The 21,394-nt window shown below is 43.6% G+C and overlaps 2 protein-coding genes across 2 annotated transcripts; both read left to right on the top strand.

Moving 5' to 3' along the window:
• The first annotated feature begins 362 nt into the window (after positions 1-362).
• On the top strand, positions 363-3,913 carry CCNO (cyclin O). Its single transcript, XM_031949232.1, has 3 exons — positions 363-854; positions 1,469-1,654; positions 3,077-3,913. Exons 1-3 carry the CDS (start codon positions 408-410, stop codon positions 3,629-3,631), a joined length of 1,188 nt encoding a protein of 395 aa, XP_031805092.1. The 5' UTR covers positions 363-407; the 3' UTR covers positions 3,632-3,913.
• A 5,066-nt stretch (positions 3,914-8,979) lies between these two features.
• Positions 8,980-18,871, top strand: MCIDAS (multiciliate differentiation and DNA synthesis associated cell cycle protein). Its single transcript, XM_003759365.3, has 7 exons — positions 8,980-9,105; positions 9,251-9,338; positions 9,597-9,688; positions 15,355-15,427; positions 16,267-16,481; positions 17,642-17,752; positions 18,425-18,871. The coding sequence occupies exons 1-7, from the start codon at positions 8,980-8,982 to the stop codon at positions 18,869-18,871; spliced, it is 1,152 nt and encodes a 383-aa protein (XP_003759413.3).
• Positions 18,872-21,394: the final 2,523 nt, after the last annotated feature.

Here is a 21,394-nt window from a genome sequence, read left to right as displayed (position 1 = left end):
GCAGCATCCCAGGGCGCGCTCTCTCTCTCTCTCTCTCTCTCTCTCTCTCTCTCTCTCTCTCTCCTGATGTAATTCAAGTTTACTCACGGCGTAGGCAGAGGCGTTCCCCTCCTCCATCCCTTAGTAGCTTTCCCTTCGCGGGGCTCAGTGGCGGTGTTTGCGCCGCTGCCAACTGTTCAGTCCCTGGAGCGGTTCTTTAACCGGGAAAACGCGGCTCTCGCGCCGCGCCCTGGGTTCAGCCACTGAGAGGGGAGGGGTAGGGGGTGGAGGTAGGGGTTAGAGGGAAGTGGGCAAGGAAGGTCTTAATCGTGTGCTGGCTGCAGTCAGAGCTTCTGGCACGCGCGCGCGCGCGCGATCCTTGCTCCCTCCGAGTTCCCAGGGATCGCAGATCCACTGCTGGTAGAACTATGGTCCCCATATTGCACGGCTTCCCGACCCCCCCGAGTCCCGACAGCCCCTTAGATTGTCGTGAGGCTCCTATCGGCAGCGAAAACCCTCGCGCCCCGGTGAAGAAGCGTAAGAGCCCGAGATACCGGAGGCAGCAGTCCCTGCAGCTCCACCAGCTCCCGCGTCGGCTCCCGCGTCCGTTTTCGGGCGACTCGGGGGTATATGATCTGTTCGAATCGCCTTCTAGTTCTAGCTCCAGCTCCGGCTCCTGCTGTGGCTCCGGCTCGAATGACACCCAGAGTCCAGCTCCCCGGGCCCCGCGCTGCAGCCAGCCTGCCTATCCCGGACTTCTGAGCAGCCAGCTGGACATGCAGGTTTTCCAAGACTACGGGCAGAGCTGCTACACCTTCCGCAAGGAACTGGAGAGCCAATTCCACCCGCGCGAGTGCCTGGCCCAGCAGCCCCAAGTGAGGAGTCCCGCACTCATCCCCAGCCCTTCCACCGTGCGCGCTCTCTGTGTCTGTCTTTGTCTCTGTTTCTATCTCTCCCTCTGTCTCTGTCTGTCTAACTTTCTACCCTCCTCTCTCCTATATAGTGCGTTTTCTCTCTCCCTTCCGGTCCTGCGGGCTCTCTCTCTCTCCTCTCTTCTCCTCCTTACTTCTTTTCTCCCCTTCTCTGCTGAACAGTCTCTTTCCTCTTTTAGTTTCATCTCTTCACGTAAAGCCTCCAGACACGTCCTTTATCGACCTCTGTTTGCCCACTCACGTCTTATTTCTCCGAAAATACCCCACCCAGGTTCCCCTCTAGTCCGCACTCCTGTGAAGATATTGCCCAAGCAGAAGAGACGTGAGGAGCGAGGAAGCTTTACATCTTCTGTTCTCCATCATTTCTTTTCTTTATTTCTTTCTCCCCCATAGCTCTGTACCTCTAGGCACATTTAAAATTGTGATTTAACCGGTTCTGGAAATTTACTGGATTTTTTTCTAGTCCCTTCCTGCAAGAGGAGAAGGCAGCTTCCTAACCTCTCCACAAACTATTTCCCAGGATCTTTGAGTCATTTTCGTGATCTGTTTCCTAATAGGTGACAGCAGAATCCCGTTGTAAATTGCTCAGCTGGTTGATCCCTGTGCACCGACAATTCGGCTTCACTTTCGAGTCCCTGTGCTTGACTGTGAACATCTTGGACCGCTTCCTCAGCACCACCCCGGTGGCTGCCGACTGCTTCCAGCTGCTGGGAGTCACCTCGCTGCTTATCGCTTGCAAACAGGTACCTACTTACATACCCTCCTGAGCTCTTGGAGAAAGCGCGAGACCTCTGCTGGCCCACCTTTGTCCAAGCCAGAATTTCTGATGTCCCAATACCCGTAAGATTGGGAATCCCTTACCTGAATTCTGGCCTCTTCAAGACCTAGCTGCTGCTTTAAAACGACATTGCTGGTGTTTTAAGTTTCCCTCCTATCTCGCAGCCTTATTCTTCAGTCATACAACTTTCCCACCCTTTCTTCCCAAGGAAAAGAAATTGTTAGGTCCACCATACCACCACCACCTCTACTTCACCAGTCTCTCTCCAGTCTCCTCAAGTACTGAAAGCATCGTCCAACCGAGTTATAAACTATCCAGCTGGAGGAATAGTGCTTAAGTGAGGAAAGATCGCAACTTCAGTAGTAGTAACTCGAGTTTATATAGTACTTCAAGGTTTACAATGCATTCTGCACAACAATTTTGTCAATTCATTTTAGACATAAGGAAACGGGCAAAAGAAAGGTTAGGTGATAGCTTAATGAGAGGTGAGGAGACAGTATTCAAACTGCCTTCTGACTACGAACCCAGTGCAATGTCCGCAGGTTTGAGTTTTAAGTTAAAGGGGCGGAGCATAGAAGGGAAAAAAAGAGCAAAATATTGGAGGTATGGGAGGCACCACGGCCTCTTATGGTTCTGACAGTTTCCTTTCCCATATTCTCCTCCTAGTGTCCTGGGGGTTGTGCTGTAACTAAAATGCTGGTACTGGTGCTGAACTCTAGCGGACCAGATCCACACTGGGGCACTACCTTCCCAGAATCCGTTCTCTCAGGAAGACTAGATAAAGTGAGTTTAGACTAATTAGAATCTAGTTAGACTTTAATGGAACTTTAACTCCTCGAGGGCAGGGACTTTCCCACTTTTGTAATTGTTCCCCTAGTGGCCAGCATTTAACTGGAGTTTAATGAATGCTGGTGGATTGATCAATAAAATTAGAACTCTTAAAATTCTTAAACTAAGACCCTTACCGAGTCTAAAGGGTTGCAAGGTGGCGCAGTGGATAGTACGCCGAAGTCTAGAGTCTGAAAAATCTGAGTTCAAATTCGACCTTAAACACTCCTAGATGCCTGACCCTGGGCAAATCGCTTAACTCTATTTGCCTCAGTTTCCTCCTGAATAACAGCACCAACCTAGAAAGACTTTGGCACGACTATCCCCCCTCCCCCCCCAAGGCAAGTTTAACCAAGTCTGAGAGGTTCCTGATTTGATTGGACACTGGGAAAGGAAGTGCGGAATTCCTGCCATCACCACCCCCATCCCATGAACTTGCAATAGAAGGGCTTCAGTTCTCCTCTCTCCCTTGCAGAAGTACAGATCCTTGAAGTCAGTGTGCCCCCTTTCCAGCCCTGTCCCTCTCCACCTACCTGTGTTTTTCGTGTGCTTTATGCAGGTGGAGGTGCATCCGCCTCGGGTAAAGCAGCTTCTGGCCCTGTGCGGCGGCGCCTTCACCAGCCAGCAGCTCTGCAACCTGGAGTGCATTGTGCTTCACAAGCTCCGTTTCAGCCTCGAGGCGCCCACCATCGCCTTCTTCTTGGAGCACTTCACCCACTTTCGGGTGGCTTCCCGGGAGGCAGAACTCGGTGACGCCGCCGACGCCTATGCCTTGGCCAAGGGGGTGGCGCAGCTGAGCCTGGCCGATTACACCTTCACCAGGTATACTCCTTCCCTCCTGGCCATCTGTTGTCTTGGGCTGGCAGACCACATACTCAAACATCGAAAACCTCTGGACCTGCACATAAGCAATTACCCGGAAGCGGAGCTTCAGGACTGCCTGGGGAAGCTGCAGCTTCTGGTGTCTTTGAATAGAGAGGCTTTACCCCATATCTTGCCCTCGCCCCTCTCGGAGAAATGCAAATCTTCCGACCCAAAATTAAAACTAGAGACCCCGGCTGCAGGGTCCGGCTCTTCCCCCTCCTCCAGCAAAGCGAGCAGTAGCGAGTGCTAGACGAAATGCATCAACACTATGACTATTGCCTTCTCTTTATACCTCAGAAAAGAGCAGTGTTGCCTTTAGGGGCGTAGGAGACTCCGACTTCAGGATTCTGGGTGATTTGGTTCCTGCAAGGAGCAGTCTAGTTTAGAAATGGGAAACTTGCTAACCTGCATGTGTTCACTTGCATTGGCAGATTGATGCAAGATAATCGAATCACTCCGTTTATTTATTTAAAGTAGTGGACAATTAAGAGTTATTAGGAAGCAATAATCCCCCAACCCAATAAATATGGCACCCGGGTATTCCGCGGCTGCGGCTTGTCTGAGTAATATTTTCTGTGGATTTGCGTGCCGAATGGTAGGGGTTGGGGTTGGCGGTGGGAAGGGATGGTAACAAAATGAATCATTTTGGAAAGAACCTTTTGGGCCCATTGGTCTTGTTCCTCTAAGAAAAGAATTGTCACCTTAGGAATCTCGGAGGCGAGAGACAAGCGGGGGCTGGGAAGGGATTTTAGCCACACAGATAATTCAGCATAAGCGCTTATTGGGGATACAAATATAAGGGAGAAGTCCCTTTCCTCAAAGACTTTACATTCAAATGAAGAAAGACAGCACTTAAAGAAAACGGGGAAGAGGAAGATACCTGCATCTGGAGAAAGCTACTCGGGGGTCCAGCAAGGAAAGACCAATGCTAGAAGGAAAAGTCGTAAATGCCAGCTAGACAAACAGGCAATTACTAGCTAATGTATTAGCGATGGGGAGGGAGGAAGAGGGACTGTCAAATCTCTCTTGCTCCTGGGCTAAGCATGGGGGAATTTCCTAGTCATTCTCTTCACCACACTAGAAAAAACGCCCCGCCCCACTCAAAGCAGCCCCTGCTGTTTAAAAATGTATCCCTGAGGTTTTATGTTCAGGTTTTTGTTTGTTTTAAAGTCTCTCTAAGACTGGAACAATCTTTGAAAATAAATATTTGCCTTTTGTACTTGTAGGGGCGAGGTGAGGGCCATCTTCAAACGCTCATTTGAAACCCACTCGTCCCCATCACCTTCATTTTCCCAGAAACACACAAGGGAAGGAGCGGAGACAAGCAGTTGTGAGAATAGAAAGACTGCTAGGGTCTAATAGGACTCAAAAATCATTTGTTCATGTCTGATTCTCAGCTTTTAAGTCAGCGGCAGTGGGGTCCTTGAAACTGAAAGAACGAAGTCCTAGAGCCCAAAGGATGGAGAGGACACATCAAGATCGGTGGTATTGATGGAGAGAAAATTCTGTTGAGCCCACGTTCCCCAGGCTACCCTGGCAGTAGTGAACCAGGGGTTCTTCGACTGATCCTTGCTAAAAAGGGAGCAAAGATATAGTTTGAAAGGGGCCTTGGAGTCCAGTTCTAATCTAGGTCAACCCTCTTATTTTATGTAGGGGGAGAATGAGGCCCACATAACTAATATTAGTGAAGTGGATGTGACACCAGTTCCTTTGACTCCAAATCCATCACTCTTTCCATTGCAACAGATTCCGTTGGTGAGTGGACAAGCAGCCAAAGGCCCAGGTCACTTCTGAGAAGATATGCAAAGAACAGGTGTGGAAGTAAATGGAAACCCTGTTGCTTCATTGCCCCACTTTGAAGAGGGATACCCCACAGAAAAAGCCTCGAAATACTAGACCTAACAGAAGGGTATCTACTCTTCCTTGATTCCCCCACCTCCCAGCTCCCAAAAAACATCTTCCAAGTGCTTGAGTCACTTTCCTCTCACTCTGGCCATCAAGATTCTCTTCCCTCATACCTAGATAGGTGGCTTTTAGAACTTTTTGTAGAATAATAACAAATAATTCTAATGGAATTTGAAAATCAGACCTCTACACAATGACTCATTCTTCAGAGCTTTAAGATTTAAAAACTACTACTTTCTTTATATTTGGAAAAAACTAGATGCAAAAAATTAGATTGAATTCTTTTTAGAATTGACATCATAAAAATAAAATGATGATTTTGGTATACTACAAATCATGAATTTGTCCAGTGAATAAGACTGCATGATTCTATGTGTACTCACACAATAGTTGTGAAAAAATGAAATTATATTTATAAAGCACTTAGCACAGTGCTTAGTATATATAATAGGCACTATATAAATGATGATGATAGTAAAGGACTTGAGAATTCATAAGCAGAGTCAGCAAGTCTATGATATTCTTAAAAGACTTCGGAAGTTGCCTTAATGCTGAGATTAAATCAGAAAGGTAGTGCCATAGGCAGAATTTAAACTCAGATCTTTCCCACATCAAACTCAGTGCTGCCACTCCCTATCTGCAACTTTTGATAACATAAATAAATCACAAATTAAAATGTCCTCTCCTGAGATAGGTATAGAACAAAATATTTCTTGAGAGTTTCTGAAACAACAGGCATAACATACTGTATTTAACAGAGCATTTTAAGATTTGCAAATCCATGCTTAAATCTTTTACATCAGGAGTTGGGATCCAATTCTAAATTTGTGAGACATTTACATTCAAAGTCATATTAGTCCATTTTACATATAGGAAAACAGTCAAGAAACGTGATAATTTTTGTGAGTGGAATGCTCTTAACCCTGACAATTTTCAAAAAGTTTGCCATTTAAAAAGTGCTCAATGTGGTAATTCTGTTATTGCATTTGAGGTTGCACATGCATAAAGAAAACTACTGTTCTCAAAGCCTGTCTTCACTCATTCTGTTTTTAAAATTAAAGCATCCATATAGAAAACCTGATTTCTTTTTGTGCCTCACATTCCTCATCTGCAAAATGGGAGTTAGTTGGACTTAATGGCTTTTAAGGTCCCTTCCAGCTCTAAATCTGTGTTCCTATGATTTTTCTTACAAACCAGGAGCTTTTCTGGGAAAGGTCTTGGTGCCATAGAAGTCATAAAACCTAACTTTGGTACTAGGTGTAATCATGAACAAATCACTTTTAAACTATCTCTATATAAAATAAGGGGACTGGACTCTGTGGCCTCTAGATTCCCTTTAAATTCTAAATCTGTAATTATTTGATCTAATGGGTATTTAATCCTTTCCTATCCCTTCTCAGAAGGGGTCCTCCAGTCCAATCCACTCTTTTTACTTGTGTTGAACTTGACTTCCAAAGAGAGTGATTTGCTGTGGATATTACAGATAGCCCTTCACCTCTTCAGAAACCTCTCTCTTAGTGTTCTTACCAAAGAACCCTCCAGGTTACACTCTCTCTCTCTCCCCAAAAATAACCCTCCAAGAAGGAGAATGGGAACAGATGCTTTTCAAACAGTATCTGGGAATAATCATGCAACCAAAGGAACTGCTCACAACCACTTTACACCAGTAATGATAGTGAAATTTTATCTAACACATTCTTTATGCTGTGCAGGCTGTTTATCCGTCTTGGGATTCATTCAGGTCTTTGTTTCTTTCATCCAAATTCTCATCCTTCTTGCTGCTTATATTTTGAGCAATTCACTATTTGCTTACTTTCAGATGAGTGGGCAGAAGCAAGAATAAGCTCAAAATTATAAAATCGCTACTTTAAATAATAAAATTTAGTTTGTTGCAGCAGGCTAAAATGAAGTTTGAGTAATTGTTTTTCAATTGTATTAGCCATGCAATTCTAGTTCCCATTATTTCCAGGGTTAGTGCACCCCAGGCTCAGTCTGAGGGTGTTTTTAAAAAATAACTTTATTTTCAAAATATTTGCAAAGATAGTTTTCAACCTTGCAGAACCTTTGTTCCAAATTTTTCTCCTTCCCTTTCTCCACCTCTCCCCTAGACAGCAAGTAATTCAATAAATGCTAAACATGTATAGTTCTTCTAAACACATTTCCACATTTATCATGCTGCACAAGAAAAATCACATCAAAAAGAAAAAAAATGAGAAAGCAAACAGAAAACAAGCAAACAACAAAAGGTGAAAAAATTATATTGTGATCCACACTCAGTCCCCATAATTTTCTGGCTGCAAATGTCTCTCTCCATCACAAGTCTATTGGAATTGGCCTCAGTAATCTCATTGTTGAAAAGAGCCACTTCTATCAGAACTGATCATCACATAATCTTGTTACCATGTACAACGTTCTCCTGGTTCTGCTCCTTTCACTCAGCCTCAGTTCATCTAAGTCTCCCCAGGCCTCTCTGAAATCATCTCGCTGGTCGTTTCTTATAGAACAATAATATTCCATAATATTCATATACCATAACTTATTCAACCATTCCTCAACTGATGGTTTCCAGTTCCTTGCCACTGCTTCATCCCAAATTTTTTACATCTTCACTTGCTTCTTGTCCAAATCGAGAAATTGAGGCAAGAAAGAGCGGAATGTTCTGCTCATCCAGTGACGGGATTAGTGATGAGCCAGGAGGGGATTTAAGAGTGATTTGACCCCCATTGGCCAATGAGTTCTAGGGCTGGGAAAGGAACTTTTGTAATTTAAAGACCTTTCCGTTGAGTAACTCTAGATTTGGAAGCCCTCTTCGAAAGAATCCTATTTACTACCAAAGAGGAAAAAAACAACAAAGAAAGAATCCTATTACTGCTAAAGAGAATTTTCCCCTAGTCGCATTTAATTGATCCTGAGAAGGAAGTTATTGTTTCTGTCTGGCTGCTTGTTTGCCTGTCTCTTCACGTCACAGGGCCAAGAAAGGACTCTAACTTTTAAAATTTTGGTACCTTCATTTTTTGTAATTCTGTATTTATTCAGCACTTTCCCCCTTGAGGCTCTTTTTGAGAGTTGACTTCGGGTGAAGAGAGAATCGATTTTCACCGAGACCTTTTTTTATCCTGTAGTTTCAGTTTACCCCTCTAAAGGATTGTGGCAAGGGGGAACAGAGACAACCACAAGTTTAGGGCTTGAGGACCCCGTCTGTCGCACACCTATCCTCATCTCTTGCTCTCCTCTGTCTCCTCCCTTCTTTCCTCCCTCCTCCTCTCAGCTGCAGTCGGGTGGCCCGGCGGGCGGCGCCAATGCCTGCCGAAAGGGCGCTAGCCGGCCCGGGCTTCGGCTGCCCAGGTTCCCGGGGGAAGCCCTGTTGCCAGGTTGAATTTTCACGCCTCCTCCAGAACGCAGATTGTCCGAGATGAAGGCGCCACCTCTGGCGCCCAGGTCCAGACCCGCCCCTCCCAACTCGGAATCCCTGCAGGCCCTCCCTCCCTCCTCTTCTTGTCTCTGCCGTAGCCCCCTCCCAGCTTCTTGCTACTCTCCGGCCCCATTTTTTCCCGCGACACACCCACTTGCTGAGCCTCCAGTTGCAGCACCAAGGTTAAAGCCCGCAGAGCTCTGACTGCCAGGGCGCCCACCCATCCGGGTCAGTGTTAAGGAGGATAAATTTCCCGCAACTGGAACCAAACCGACAGGTGGATGCAGAACTGCGGAGGCGGCTCCATTGGGGGCATCGGGGCTCGGAGAGCCTTCGATAGTATCTGTCCCAATAGGATGCTTGATCTGTCCAGCCGGCAACTCAGGAAAACTGAGAAATTTGAAAAGGTGCGGAGAGGGGACTGGAGGGAGCACGTGGAAGCATAACCAGGGCTCTGGGGGCACGTCGGGGGTCGGGGTGAGCATAGGATGGGGAGTGTCTGCGACTTTACTACGAGGGGTTTCCAGCATCGCCCTTTCTTTCCCAATTCAGTTCGTGCCCCCGAAGAAGTTCTTTGAGAGCAGCAGCCCCATCTCAGTTTACACCGACCCCCCGGAAGCGGAGCTGGCAAGTTTGCCAGGTGAGCAAGGTTCGGAACATCCCACCCGGGACTTGGAATGTTGATTCTGTTCAATATTCCTAGCCTTTAAGCCACCAATCCCACGTCTGCCCCCAGCTCCGTCTTCTCTCTCTAAGCCCGGGATAGTGTCTTACTCTGTCCTTTTAAATCTCGGGAAACAGGAAAAGGAGGGATGCAGGATGAGACGGAGAATGCCTGTCTAGGGGAGACAAGAATCTGGGGCTCTCTACCCATGTCTCCCTTCTCTTCCTCTTCCAGCCTTGACTACGATTGACTGGCAGGATTTCGCGGATTGTTCCTCACTCCTCCACGAAGAGAGCTCCCCTAGCTGTGATGCTGCGGCGTCACAGGTACCTCCTCTAATCCTCCTAGTCCTTCTGCATCCATCCTTTCACCTCCCGCAACCCTAAACGCGGGCTCTCATACTCCAGGAATTTTTCCCATGTCTACCTTACTTAATTCGACAGCTCATTTATTAAGCGTCTCCTCTGTGTCAGAAAATGTGCAAAGAGCTGAGGGTGTAAAGAGGTCTTGCCCATAGTAAAAATAAACTAAGGCTGTAGGGGGCCCCTAAGGGGCCTTCTAAGGAAGGAGCCGTGTTTTGGCTGAGTAAAGGAGACACATTAACTGCAATGGCAAATTAATTAAAAAACAAAAAACAACCCTCCCCGCCTGTTTTTCTCCCTCACCTTTATTCCCTTTAGTTTATTAGGACCTCAGCTTTCCCGGGGTTGTGGTGAACAACGATAATCAGAGTTTCCAATAGGAAAGAGGATTTCCAGATTTGTGTCACTCACCTTTTAGGCTAGTGGTGGAAGAGGAAGTGTATAAAGATTCTTTAGACAGAGATTTGGAAGTAGAAGAAAGTGCTTCCTAAATATTTTTCTCTTTCTTCATCCATGCTGAATCTAATTTCTTTCCTTCGGCAATGATACTGGGCTATCTTGAGATAGACACTTGAGATATCCCACTTGAGATGGGGATGCACCATATCGAGGAAGACGAGATAAGGATGAAATGTAGGTCTGAGGGGAAGAAACTGTACATTAGGATTATTTTATATAATCATAGCCCTGTGACCTCGGGTAATGGTTTATATTTTGAGGCTCAAAACCTGGGATACGATGGTGGATGGAAGGATTTGCTCCCTAGGAGCCTGGAATCTTTGACAAATAGCATTCAGAGACAATTCCCTAGTTGACTCTATGGAGATGAGCAAGAATCTTTTAGTAAGAACGTAGAGATCATTAAACCAACAAACATTTGAGCTAGATGCTCAGCTCCTAGCTGGGAAGTCTAATTTCTTTAGTTTACCTAAACCAAATCTGATTGGCAAATTCAATAAACCCCTAATCCAAGCTGCTTCAGATTTCCAGAGGGCATCTGGGGACCAAGGCTTTTCTCCTAAAGGCACAGGTGAATATTGTTCAAGTGGATCTTGAATTACAGAGGAATTCCAAAAGGAAAATTCCTCCTATCCATTTATTTTACAATTAACATAGAAAAGCTATTTTGGAAATTTTTACTGAGGGTATACAGAATTTTAATTTCCATGATCACAGAGTAGTGGGATCTTATTTTTTCTTTTAATTATATCTTATTTTTTTCTTTTTCTTTTTTGATGAGGTAATTGAGGTCAAGTGACTTGCTAAGGGTCACACAAAACTAGTAAGTGTCTGAGGCCAGATCTGAAGCCAAGTCCTTCTGTCCTTCTGACTTCAGGTCCCTTGCCCTCTCCACTGTGCCATTTAACTGCTCTCTCATTTTTTTCTTTAGGGGAAAAGAAATGCCATTTTTTTTTTTTACTTTAGGAGGAAATGTCTTCACTAGAAAACACAGTGAATCTGGAATCAGGAGATCTGGGTTAGAATGCTATAGCTATAGGTCCAGACAATTGGGGTTCAGTGACTTGCCCTGCGTCACATAGCTAGTAAGTGTTAAGTGTCTGAGGTCGAATTTGAACTTAGGTCCTTTCAACTTCAGGACCAGTGCAGTATCCACTGCTCCATCTAGTTACTATTTTTTTGAACATCCCTCCCTCTCCTACCAAGCTAGCTCCCAGCAGGCCACTTCCTTAATGTTGAACTACTAAGTGTACTAAGCTACTTAGAACTGGATCCTATAGTCCTCAGGACTGACCTGGAATTCCCTGAGAAAAGGATATTAAAAAGGAGAGTTCTCAGGAGAGGTTTGTACTCCAAAGTCAGGTAGAATGAAGTAGAATAATATTGTGAAAAAGAGGTTTGGTCAGTCTAGGTTTACCACTAATTTATCCATTTACCTTGAATTTATTCTTATCAACCAATCAAACATTTATCAAGCACCTATTAAGTGTCAGGTCCTCAGTTTCCCCACTTATAAAATGGACCAAATGACTTCTAAGGACCCTTTCAGATCCAGAGCATTTTATAATTCCTTTTTTTCTACTGAGGCAATTGGAGTTAAGTGATTTGTCCAGGGACACACAGTTAGTAAGTGTTAAGTATCTGAGACTAGATTTGAACTCAGGTCTTCCTCACTCCTGGTGGATGGGTTATCTACTATGCCATCTAGCTGCCCTGAATTTTATAATTTGGAAAAAAAAAACACTGATTAAATTAAAGCATTGGTACCCAGTATGCTGCCTAACTTCCTTTCTCTGTGTTTCAAAGGAGAAAATAATAGGATCAGATTAGGTAGGTCCTTATGGTTCAAAGGCCATCAAATCCAATATCCTCATTTTACAGATGAAACTTTACAAAGGAAACTGAGGCTAAGAGAAGGTAAATTATTTGTTTAATGTCCCAGAGCTTGTAAATGTTTGAGGTGGGATTCCCACTCAAATTTTCCTAATTTCATGTCCATAGATTTAACTTTGTGACTTAAATGCTTTTACAAAGAGGAAGACTGGTGAGTAACTGGGATTTAGTGGTGAACAAGGTAGACAGTCATCTGATATAACAGGCTAGGGGAAGGGTGAAGGGAAAAATACTTTTAACTATTACTTTTAATAAATCTACTTTAAAAAATGCTACAAAATGATTGGTGCCTAAGTGTCTGTAGCAAGAATGGTGAAGGATCCAAGTCTCTGGCCACTGTAACACATGAGAGTGGGGATGGGGGTGCAATTGACAAGGTGCCTGGATCCCATAGACACTCTTGTCAAAGTTAGAAACCTGACTCTTTAAAGAAGAACTGACCCTAAGCAAAATTCAAAAGCGAGCTAACTGTTTTTGTTGTCCATTCCTATTCCTCTACATACATGCCTACATAATACACACTTCTCCCTGGTATGAAGTACTCCTATGGCTGCCTAGGTTTTCTCCATTTTGAGTAAAGTATTTTCATAAATTTATGCATATTAAGGTGTTAATCCTGTTCCAGGAGTTTTTGCATTTTTAAAGAAGGGGCAGTCAATGGTTATTAGTGGAATTTTATGCAAATCTATTGAATGGGTGATTATTGGCGATATAGGTTTCAGTCAGACTTTTGGACACATATATCACACCCCTGGTGAATGTAGGAAAGTTTTGTCTTCAACTGTAGTCTTTGTTTTTATTTTAAAGCAAATAGGGTTAAGTAACTTGCCCAGGGTCACACAGATAGGAAGTATTTAGGGTCTGAGGTCATATATGAACTCATGTCCTCCTGAATTCAGGGCTGATTCTCTCTCTTTTTTTTAATTTAATAGTCTTTTATTTACAGGTTATATGTATGGATAATTTTACAGCATTAACAATTGCCAAACCTCTTGTTCCAATTTTTCACCTCTTACCCCCCCATCCCCTCCCCCAGATGGCAGGATGACCAGTAGATGTTAAATATATTAAAATATAAATTAGATACACAATAAGTATACATGACCAAACCGTTATTTTGCTGTACAAAAAGAATCAGACTCTGAAATATTGTACAATTAGCTTGTGAAGGAAATCAAAAATGCAGGTGTGCATAAATATAGGGATTGGGGAATTCAATGTAATGGTTTTTAGTCATCTCCCAGAGTTCTTTCTCGGCATAGCTAGTTCAGTTCATTACTGCTCCATTAGAAATGATTTGGTTGATCTCGTTGCTGAGGATGGCCAGGTCCATCAGAACTGGTCATCATATAGTATTGTTGTTGAAGTATATAATGATCTCCTGGCCCTGCTCATTTCACTCAGCATCAGTTCGTGTAAGTCTCTCCAGGCCTTTCTGAAATCATCCTGTTGGTCATTTCTTACAGAACAATAATATTCCATAATATTCATATACCACAATTTATTCAGCCATTCTCCAACTGATGGGCATCCACTCAGTTTCCAGTTTCTAGCCACTACAAAGAGGGCTGCAGGGCTGATTCTCTATCCACTGCGCCATCTAGCTGCTTCTCTTCAACTGTATTCTTTCTGTAAAAAACAAAACAAAATAAGATGAGTATTCCCTCACTTATACTATCTTTCCTTCTGCCCTTTACACACACACACACACACACACACACACACACACACACTGACTTTTCAAGAATCAATGAATTCTCTTTTCCAGTGACTGATATACTTTAGCTCTTTCCCGGATATTGGGAGATATTTGGAGACATATGTTAATACTTTCAGGCTGCTAGGGAGTAGCCTATATAATATATAAAAAATAACAACGCACACCTCTTTACTATATACATATACATATACTATACAAATATGAAAGCTAAAGGTTAGAGAAAATAATTGTAACTGTCACGAGTTGGTAAATGGAGATGTTTGGACTCCAGCCCAGCTTCTTTAACTCCTAAACCAGTGTTTTTCTCACTGCATTTTCTGTGTTCTATCATAAATCACAGACTTGGGGCTGAAAAGGGATCTTAGAAATCCTCTATTCCAGAGGGGTGTTCTTAATCTTTTTGGTGTGTGTTTTGGATCCTTTTGGCAGAATAATGTTTTTAAATACGTAAAATAAAATTCGCAGGCTCCTGTGTATTTTAAACCAATTCTCCTGAAATGCAGTTATCAGAATTTTTTTTTTTTTTTAAATTAACAGACCCCAGCTTAACAACCTTTTAAGTAATTTAGCCTCCTCTCTTCTGCGGTTGAGGAAACTAAGCCAAGAGGGACACGTGACTTACCTTACTTCAGTCCTAGGTCAATGTAAGAGTCTCGAGTCCTAGTCTCGGACTCAGTAAAAATTCGGGATTCTTTTTATTAAAACACATTGACTTTACAGCACTGGCTCCCCCCGGAATCTTTGAATTGATGAGTGCAGTGCATCAGTTAGGACGAACCAGACCGCTTGCACCCACCAAAACAGCGTTTGTCTCCCTTTCCGTACAAAGTCACCGCTTAATCAGCAAATACTCCGGACCGGATCCACTGTTCCTGTGGTTGTTATTCCTGTGCGGTACCGCACCGTTTAGCAGGAAGGGAGCAGAAGGCTGCTTCGCCTTCACGCGGACTAAAGCGTGATTTGGAGGGAAGTCCGTGCTAAGGGTGCAGGAGGTCACGAGGGGCTGCGGGCGGTGCGCGTGTTTGCCCTGATCCAGATGCCGCGGGCACGTCTGCCGGGCACAACTTGAGCTAGTTGAGAGGGTCAAGTCCTGGTTAATGTTTCACTGGCCCCGGAGGAATGCACGGAGCCCTGATAGAGGACGGTGATTGGTTCGTGTGGTGGCCAATAAGGTAGCAGCGGGGGTCAAGCGGTTCCCCGGAGGCTCCGACGAAGCGCTTGGCATTCGAAGGGGTCCCCGGGAGACAGCCCCGTATCTGCTCGGACCCCAACCCCTGGCAATCTGTGTGGCAGGAAGCCTGGTAGCTCCTCCACTTTCGCCCTGCGTCCTATACATCCTGCACGCTCATGACAATGCAAGCCTACTATTTGCAATGTCCAGGATGGGGCTTGAATTTTCAGGTAGGGGGGCTGTGTTAACGTGAATGTGTATGTGTGTGTACGAACTAGCGATGGGGCGCAAGAAAAGGCAGATGTACATAAATTAGGGTTGGCCATAAAGCAACTGAGGTTAGAATGATTTGATTAAGCCCAGTGATGCTTTTCTACTTTGTTTCAGAGCCACTGTCCACAAACAGAACCCGAATTTGATCTGCAGGATTTCAGGGATGCAGTGGATAACCTCATATCAGGCAAGTTGGTATGAGGGTCTTTTTGTTTGCTTGCTTATTGGGATTTTTTGGCAGTTGAAGTATAGCCAACATTCCAGTCAAAGAGAGTTCCCCTCTATATCCATCATCCATTTACATTTAGTGACGGTGGTATAGCTCCTGTGTTGCTTCCTCAGTGGGTAATTTCTTGTGTTTCTGACAAGAGGAGAAAATTTTCAAACCCTAAATGGTAGCATTTAGTGAATATGAAATAACAGCTAAAAAAATGCAACTTTTTGCCAACCCCGACTCTCCCTCTACCATTTTCCTAATTAAGTGATGATTTGTTGCGACTTTTGCACTTGTTGAATCGAAGGGCTTTAGCACCTATCTGTTGTGCAGCTCGCTGAGGTAAGATGGAGAAGCAGATCCAAGGAGAAAGAAATGTAGATTAGAATTATTGTAGTTTCAGTCTCCTATTCTAAGGCAAGCTCTCTGAGCCATGGTTTCATTTTTAATAATGTCTGCCCCTTTTAAATTTCTCAAGGAGGCTAGAGGACCAAAAGAAAGAAGGTATGTGAAGCCTTTGTAAACCTTAAAAATTGTGCAAATGTAGGTTATTGTTATTACCTGCTTCCGAATTAAAGGGAGATGGTTCTCTCCTATCCATTTTGGAGAGAGAAGTCACAGAATCTCCAAAGATAGACATTGGGACAAGGGATGATTCCCTAATCTGTTGTCCAGTTTCCTTAAAAGATAGACTGGGTGGATAAAGGTTCCTCCAAATATTATACCTTTCCCAAGATTTTATTAGAAATCTGTAGTAATTTTTACACTGACCTAATCAGTGACACCTAATGCCATCATCTGCTGCTCCACAGACCCATCATCTTTGATGTCATCTCCCATGGGTCCTGAAGACTTTTCCTTCCCTTCCTGCGATGTCTCGCCCTTTGGTTCCTGCATTTCTCCCCAGCCTGAGCACCCTGCGCCTTCCATGAGCATTCAGGGTGTTCCTCATCCGGAGCAGTACTGGAAAGAAGTGGCAGACCAGAACCAGAAAGCCCTGGGAGATGCCCTGGTAGAAAATAATCAAGTAGGGAGACCAGAGTTTGGGAATGGGGGATTATCAGAACATGGGAGTAGGGGTAACCAATCCCAGGAGTAACAGTATCCTGCCTAAATCCTTTTCAGGACTCTGGAAGATAATAGGTGTGATTTGAAGCTTCTTTCCCCAACCTTCTCAAGTGCCTTCAATTGGTATCTCCAAAGATTTCAGCTTAAAAAAGGCAGGGTATCCCATTTCATCCAGTTGTCTGCAATTGTCTTGTTCTATATTGACCACTGTGCACCCAGATGATTCTGGAGGAGAAAGTGAGTCAGGTGACCTTGCACAGCTCTCCCCAACTTCAATCAAACTCACTTGCATCACCTCCCTGAAGTCATGGTCCTCTTTGAGAATGAAGGACAATCAACTAAGTGCTTTAATAGTTTTGATAGTTCTTGTCTTTCCCAATTCTTCCAAATCCTATCTATCTATGAAATCCAAAACCTGTTAAATTGTTGTGGAGATAGACAGTGCAGACTTACCCTTGACCTTGGAATGGCATGTAAATGCTCTTGTGAGTTTATGTATCTCTTTCATTTTCTTCTTTTGGTGTTATTTCATTGATATGGGAAATTTCCTGTGTGTAACCTCCTCCTGTCTTTATAAATCAGCACCACACCTGTAACTTAGAGCCTTAAAGAGTTAGCTGAAGCTTTCAGAGGTTGACTGATAGCCCATATTCTGGGTGCAGTTTTAATCACTTAAATAAAGAATAAAGCTTTAAATTGCACTGACTTGAGACATCCTGTATATTATAGGTAGGCTCATGTCTTTCTCATTTTGAGATTAGCCCTTTATCCACTACACCACTTGACTCTTGCCTTTTACTATGCATTTATATTTACAATTTGACATGCAATGTTGATTTAGTCGGGAGAATGCCAAAGAGAATATGCATAAAAAATCTAAATCATGCAGGGAATGTTAAAAATGAATGTTAAAGGATCCCTTACTGTGCAGATGAGGAAACTAGAGAAGTAAAGCAGATGGCTCAAATACTTCCTTGCTAGTTTGAACAGAATCCTCTGAATCCAATCCCAAGACTCTTCTTCCATAGGACCACTGACTCCCAAATGTCTGTTTAGGAATGTGTGGTGTACCTATGACTATCATGCAATCCTCTTTGTACTTCCCTTCTTGCCTGGAAGCTGCATGTGACACTGACCCAGAAGCAGGAGGAGATTGCGTCCTTGAAAGAAAGGAACATTCAGCTAAAGGAACTGGCCAGCAGGACTCGGCATCTGGCTTCTGTCCTTGATGTAAGTGTGTGGAGGGTTGGGGTTTAAGGGTTTACGCTACATAATACAATACATGTTCACCAGAGGATGTGCTTGTGTTTGCTTTGACCAGCTTTCCAGAAATTGTTAAATCTCAAAGTGAGCATTTATATCACAGGAATCAGCAATCTATACAAAATCATTTGTCTTTTTGATTGTCTAAATTTCAGAAGGTGTTACTAATATAGATTAAACTTAAAATTGTCAGTGTATACACTCCATCTCTTTGTTAAACATTTACCAGCACACCTGTATTGCTCTATAAACATTGCTTGAGCTCTGCTGGAGTGCAAAGGCTGTTGGAATGAAGTCATCACCAAGGTGGCGGCCCGGTGCCTGGAAGCTGATAATAACATCTGGCCTTTATATAGCAATTTAAGGTTGGCAAAGTGCTTCACGTTCATGATCTCATTTGAGCCTCATACTGCCCCTGGCTGCCGGATAGTAGTTCCTTTGCAGATGTTCTCCATTTTTCATTTCTTAGAAAGGACAGTTGGGGAGATTGTCTGCTGCCCTCCGCCATACTGCGCATTCTGCGCCCAGTCCGAATTTGTACGTGCACAAGTCGCGTTAACTGAGCTGCCCTTGAAACCAATTAACCAGACTAGACTGAACTCCTTTCACTATCCCATTCCCTTTCCCCTAAAACCGCAGAAGCTGATGATCACCCAGACTCAGGATTGCAGGGCCGCTCCGGAACCCTTCCTGCTCAAAGCCTCTGCCAAGAGGAGCCTGGAGGAGTTGCTCACCGCCAGCGGCCAGGACGGCGCCGAGGTGGACGCGATCCTGCGGGAGATCTCGGAGCAGTGCGACGCTGCTCTGCAGAGCCGGGACACGAAGCGGCCCCGGCTGCTGCAGCCGGGACCTCCCGACGTTGCCGCTCAGCCGCCGGCGCTCCTGCACGGGGCCTTCCGCGGGCTGCGGGCGGACTGCGGCCAGGGAGCCCTGAACCTGAGCCATAGCGAGCTGGAGGACAGCGCCTGCTTCCGCACCCCGATTCGGGACCACGGCACCATCCGCACGTTGGCTTTCCCCCAGGGCAACGCCTTCACTATACGGACCGCCAGCGGGGGATACAAATTCCGCTGGGTGCCCAGCTGAGCTCGGGGAGCCGGCCTCCCGGTCTTACCGCCCTCTGGCACTAGGAGGCCCCGCCTGCACCGTGACCGCAAAACTTTGCTCTGCGCGGGTCTCCAAAACTGCCCTTTGGGGAATGCCCTCTGCCTGCCCGGCGCTTGAAGCCCACTTCGAACCTCCAGGGATTCTGTGGCGGTGGTAGTTGTGGTTAACAACTAAAACAGGCTGTGGAAACACATTCTATTTCGAAAATCTGTTATTAAATATAGCATAGTCTTCCACTTAAAAAAGGAGTGGGAGGACGGGGACAGGATTCAAAGGTGTAGTGCCATCACTTTAAAAATTATTTGTAATAAGAGTCACAGGATTAAGGAAAACTTGTAAGGCAACCTAAAAGTCAAACTTCTGATTTCACAAAGAGTTCAGAGAAGTTTAGGAATTTGTTCAGGCTCACACAGCTAGTTGATGGCTACTGGCTCCAGATCTCAGGTTTCTTGATTCCTAGCCCGGTGGTCTTCATAGAACTATATTCAATCATTTCCCATAACACGTCAATGCTGACAACTGAGTTGTCTTGGCAAAGATACTGGAGTTGTTTGCCTCTCCCTTCTCCAGTGAATTAAGGCAGAGTTCAAGTGACTTGCCTCTAGTATCACACAGCTAGTGAGTCTTTAACACTGAATTTGAATTCGTCTTCCTGACTTCGGGCCAGGACCACTGAGCCATCTAACGGCCTGGTCTTCCTAGTAAGCACTTCATAAATATTTTCTATTCTTTCTCCTGTATTGCGCTGCCTTCCTTACTATTGGAAGGAAGCTTTGCCATTGTTTTAAAGTATTATTCCAGCCAGTAATGGAATGAAGAGATGATGAGAAGAAGGAAGAAACAGCGCCTTGAGAAACAAAATGATCGATTCTGGATCTCAAGTGTAGAATGATAGACTTAGATCTGAAATGGACCTTAGACATCACAGAACCATACATGAAGTATCCTAAACCTTAATGAACTTTTAAGCTTCGAGACTACCTAGTCCAATCCCCTCATTCTCAGATAAGGAAGGAATCTGAGTTTAGATGAGTTGCCCGACATTAAAAAGATGAGAATCAAAGACGGAATTTGAATCTACATCTTACAGAGATCTTCCCCATTGTACGAACTGCCTCCACCCTCAAATTATGTATGAAGAAATGGAATCTCAGAAAGCTTAAATGATTGGCCCAAGTCATAAAGGTATTATGTAGCAGAGCCAGGATTTGAATAGGCTCCTTTAATTAATTTCACAATGTCTGTAGTAGACTCTTGAAGATTTATTTTATTTCAATATGAATATGTTAAGCATATTTGTTTATACAGATCATATGTGTAACTTTATATGGTTTAATATAAATGTTTGTATATAAAACATTTGTTGTTTGATTTGGACCACAAAATAACTATTTATTCCTCTTTCCCTTGCTTTTTTGGGGATAAAATTATAAAACTAATTTTAAATTTAAATACAAAATGAGAAAAGAAAAAATATTTTCAAATACACAGAAGAATATAAGAGAGAATTTAATATAAAATAATAACATTTCCATTTCAAAAAACCTCTATGTTACACGTTTTCAAAGCAACTCAGCTTTCCTTTACTTCCTTCTAGGTTTTCTTTTGTTTGCTGGTGAGTATTTTTTATTTCTTCCTTTTTTTTCTCCCTCCATTCCTTCCCCTGCCTTCAAAGAAGGGTACAATTAATCTTGAAGATGTATCTATAATCATACACACATAAGTATAAACATACATAGATAATCATACACACATAAGTATAAACATACATAGATATCTATGTATGTTTATACTTATGTGTGTATGATTATAGATTATAGGTTATAGATATCTATAACCATACACATATATACACTCAAATACATATATGTAAGACTGCACTCTGTGTATTTCCACTTGTCATCTCTTTCTCTGGGGGTAGATAGTGTTTTCCTTCATAAGTTCAATTCTTTCTTTGTTTTTCTAAATCAACCAGCTAATCATTTCCTACACTGCAGAAGTATTCCTACCCAATCATATCCTCTCTGAAACTTTGTTATTTTTTAACAGCAATTTTTTTGTCTGTTAGTTGTAGATGGCATTGAATAGTTAGGCAAAATAGTAATTTTTTATTATGATGATTCCTCTTCAATACTTTAGAAAATTTTTATATTCAATGGTATATTTACTATCTCCACCATTACAGCAACCCTTTCATGTCTTGCTAGATGGTTAAAAAAATAATCATCATCTGGAGGATAACCTTCTGGAAGTAGTGCTTTTCTTATTTTGTTATTCTGGTCCTGAGGAAGGAATTTCTTCAATAGCCAGATGTACAATCCATGTGCTCAGTAGGTCTGTGAGGGGGGAGTACTAAAGGAATCCATTTCAATATGGCAGGTCCTGTCAGAACTAAAATTCTACTGGCCTCTCCTTAGGGACTCAAAGATTACTTATAGAATGAAGAGGCATTTCAAGGGAACTTTTGTGAAAGTTGGAAGGCTTGTTTTGTTTAATAGGATA

The sequence above is a fragment of the Sarcophilus harrisii genome, chromosome 1, assembly GCF_902635505.1.
Source record: "Sarcophilus harrisii chromosome 1, mSarHar1.11, whole genome shotgun sequence".
Lineage (NCBI taxonomy): Eukaryota > Metazoa > Chordata > Mammalia > Dasyuromorphia > Dasyuridae > Sarcophilus > Sarcophilus harrisii.
Note: the sequence above shows the minus strand (reverse complement) of the source record. Positions and strands in the feature narration are given on the sequence as shown.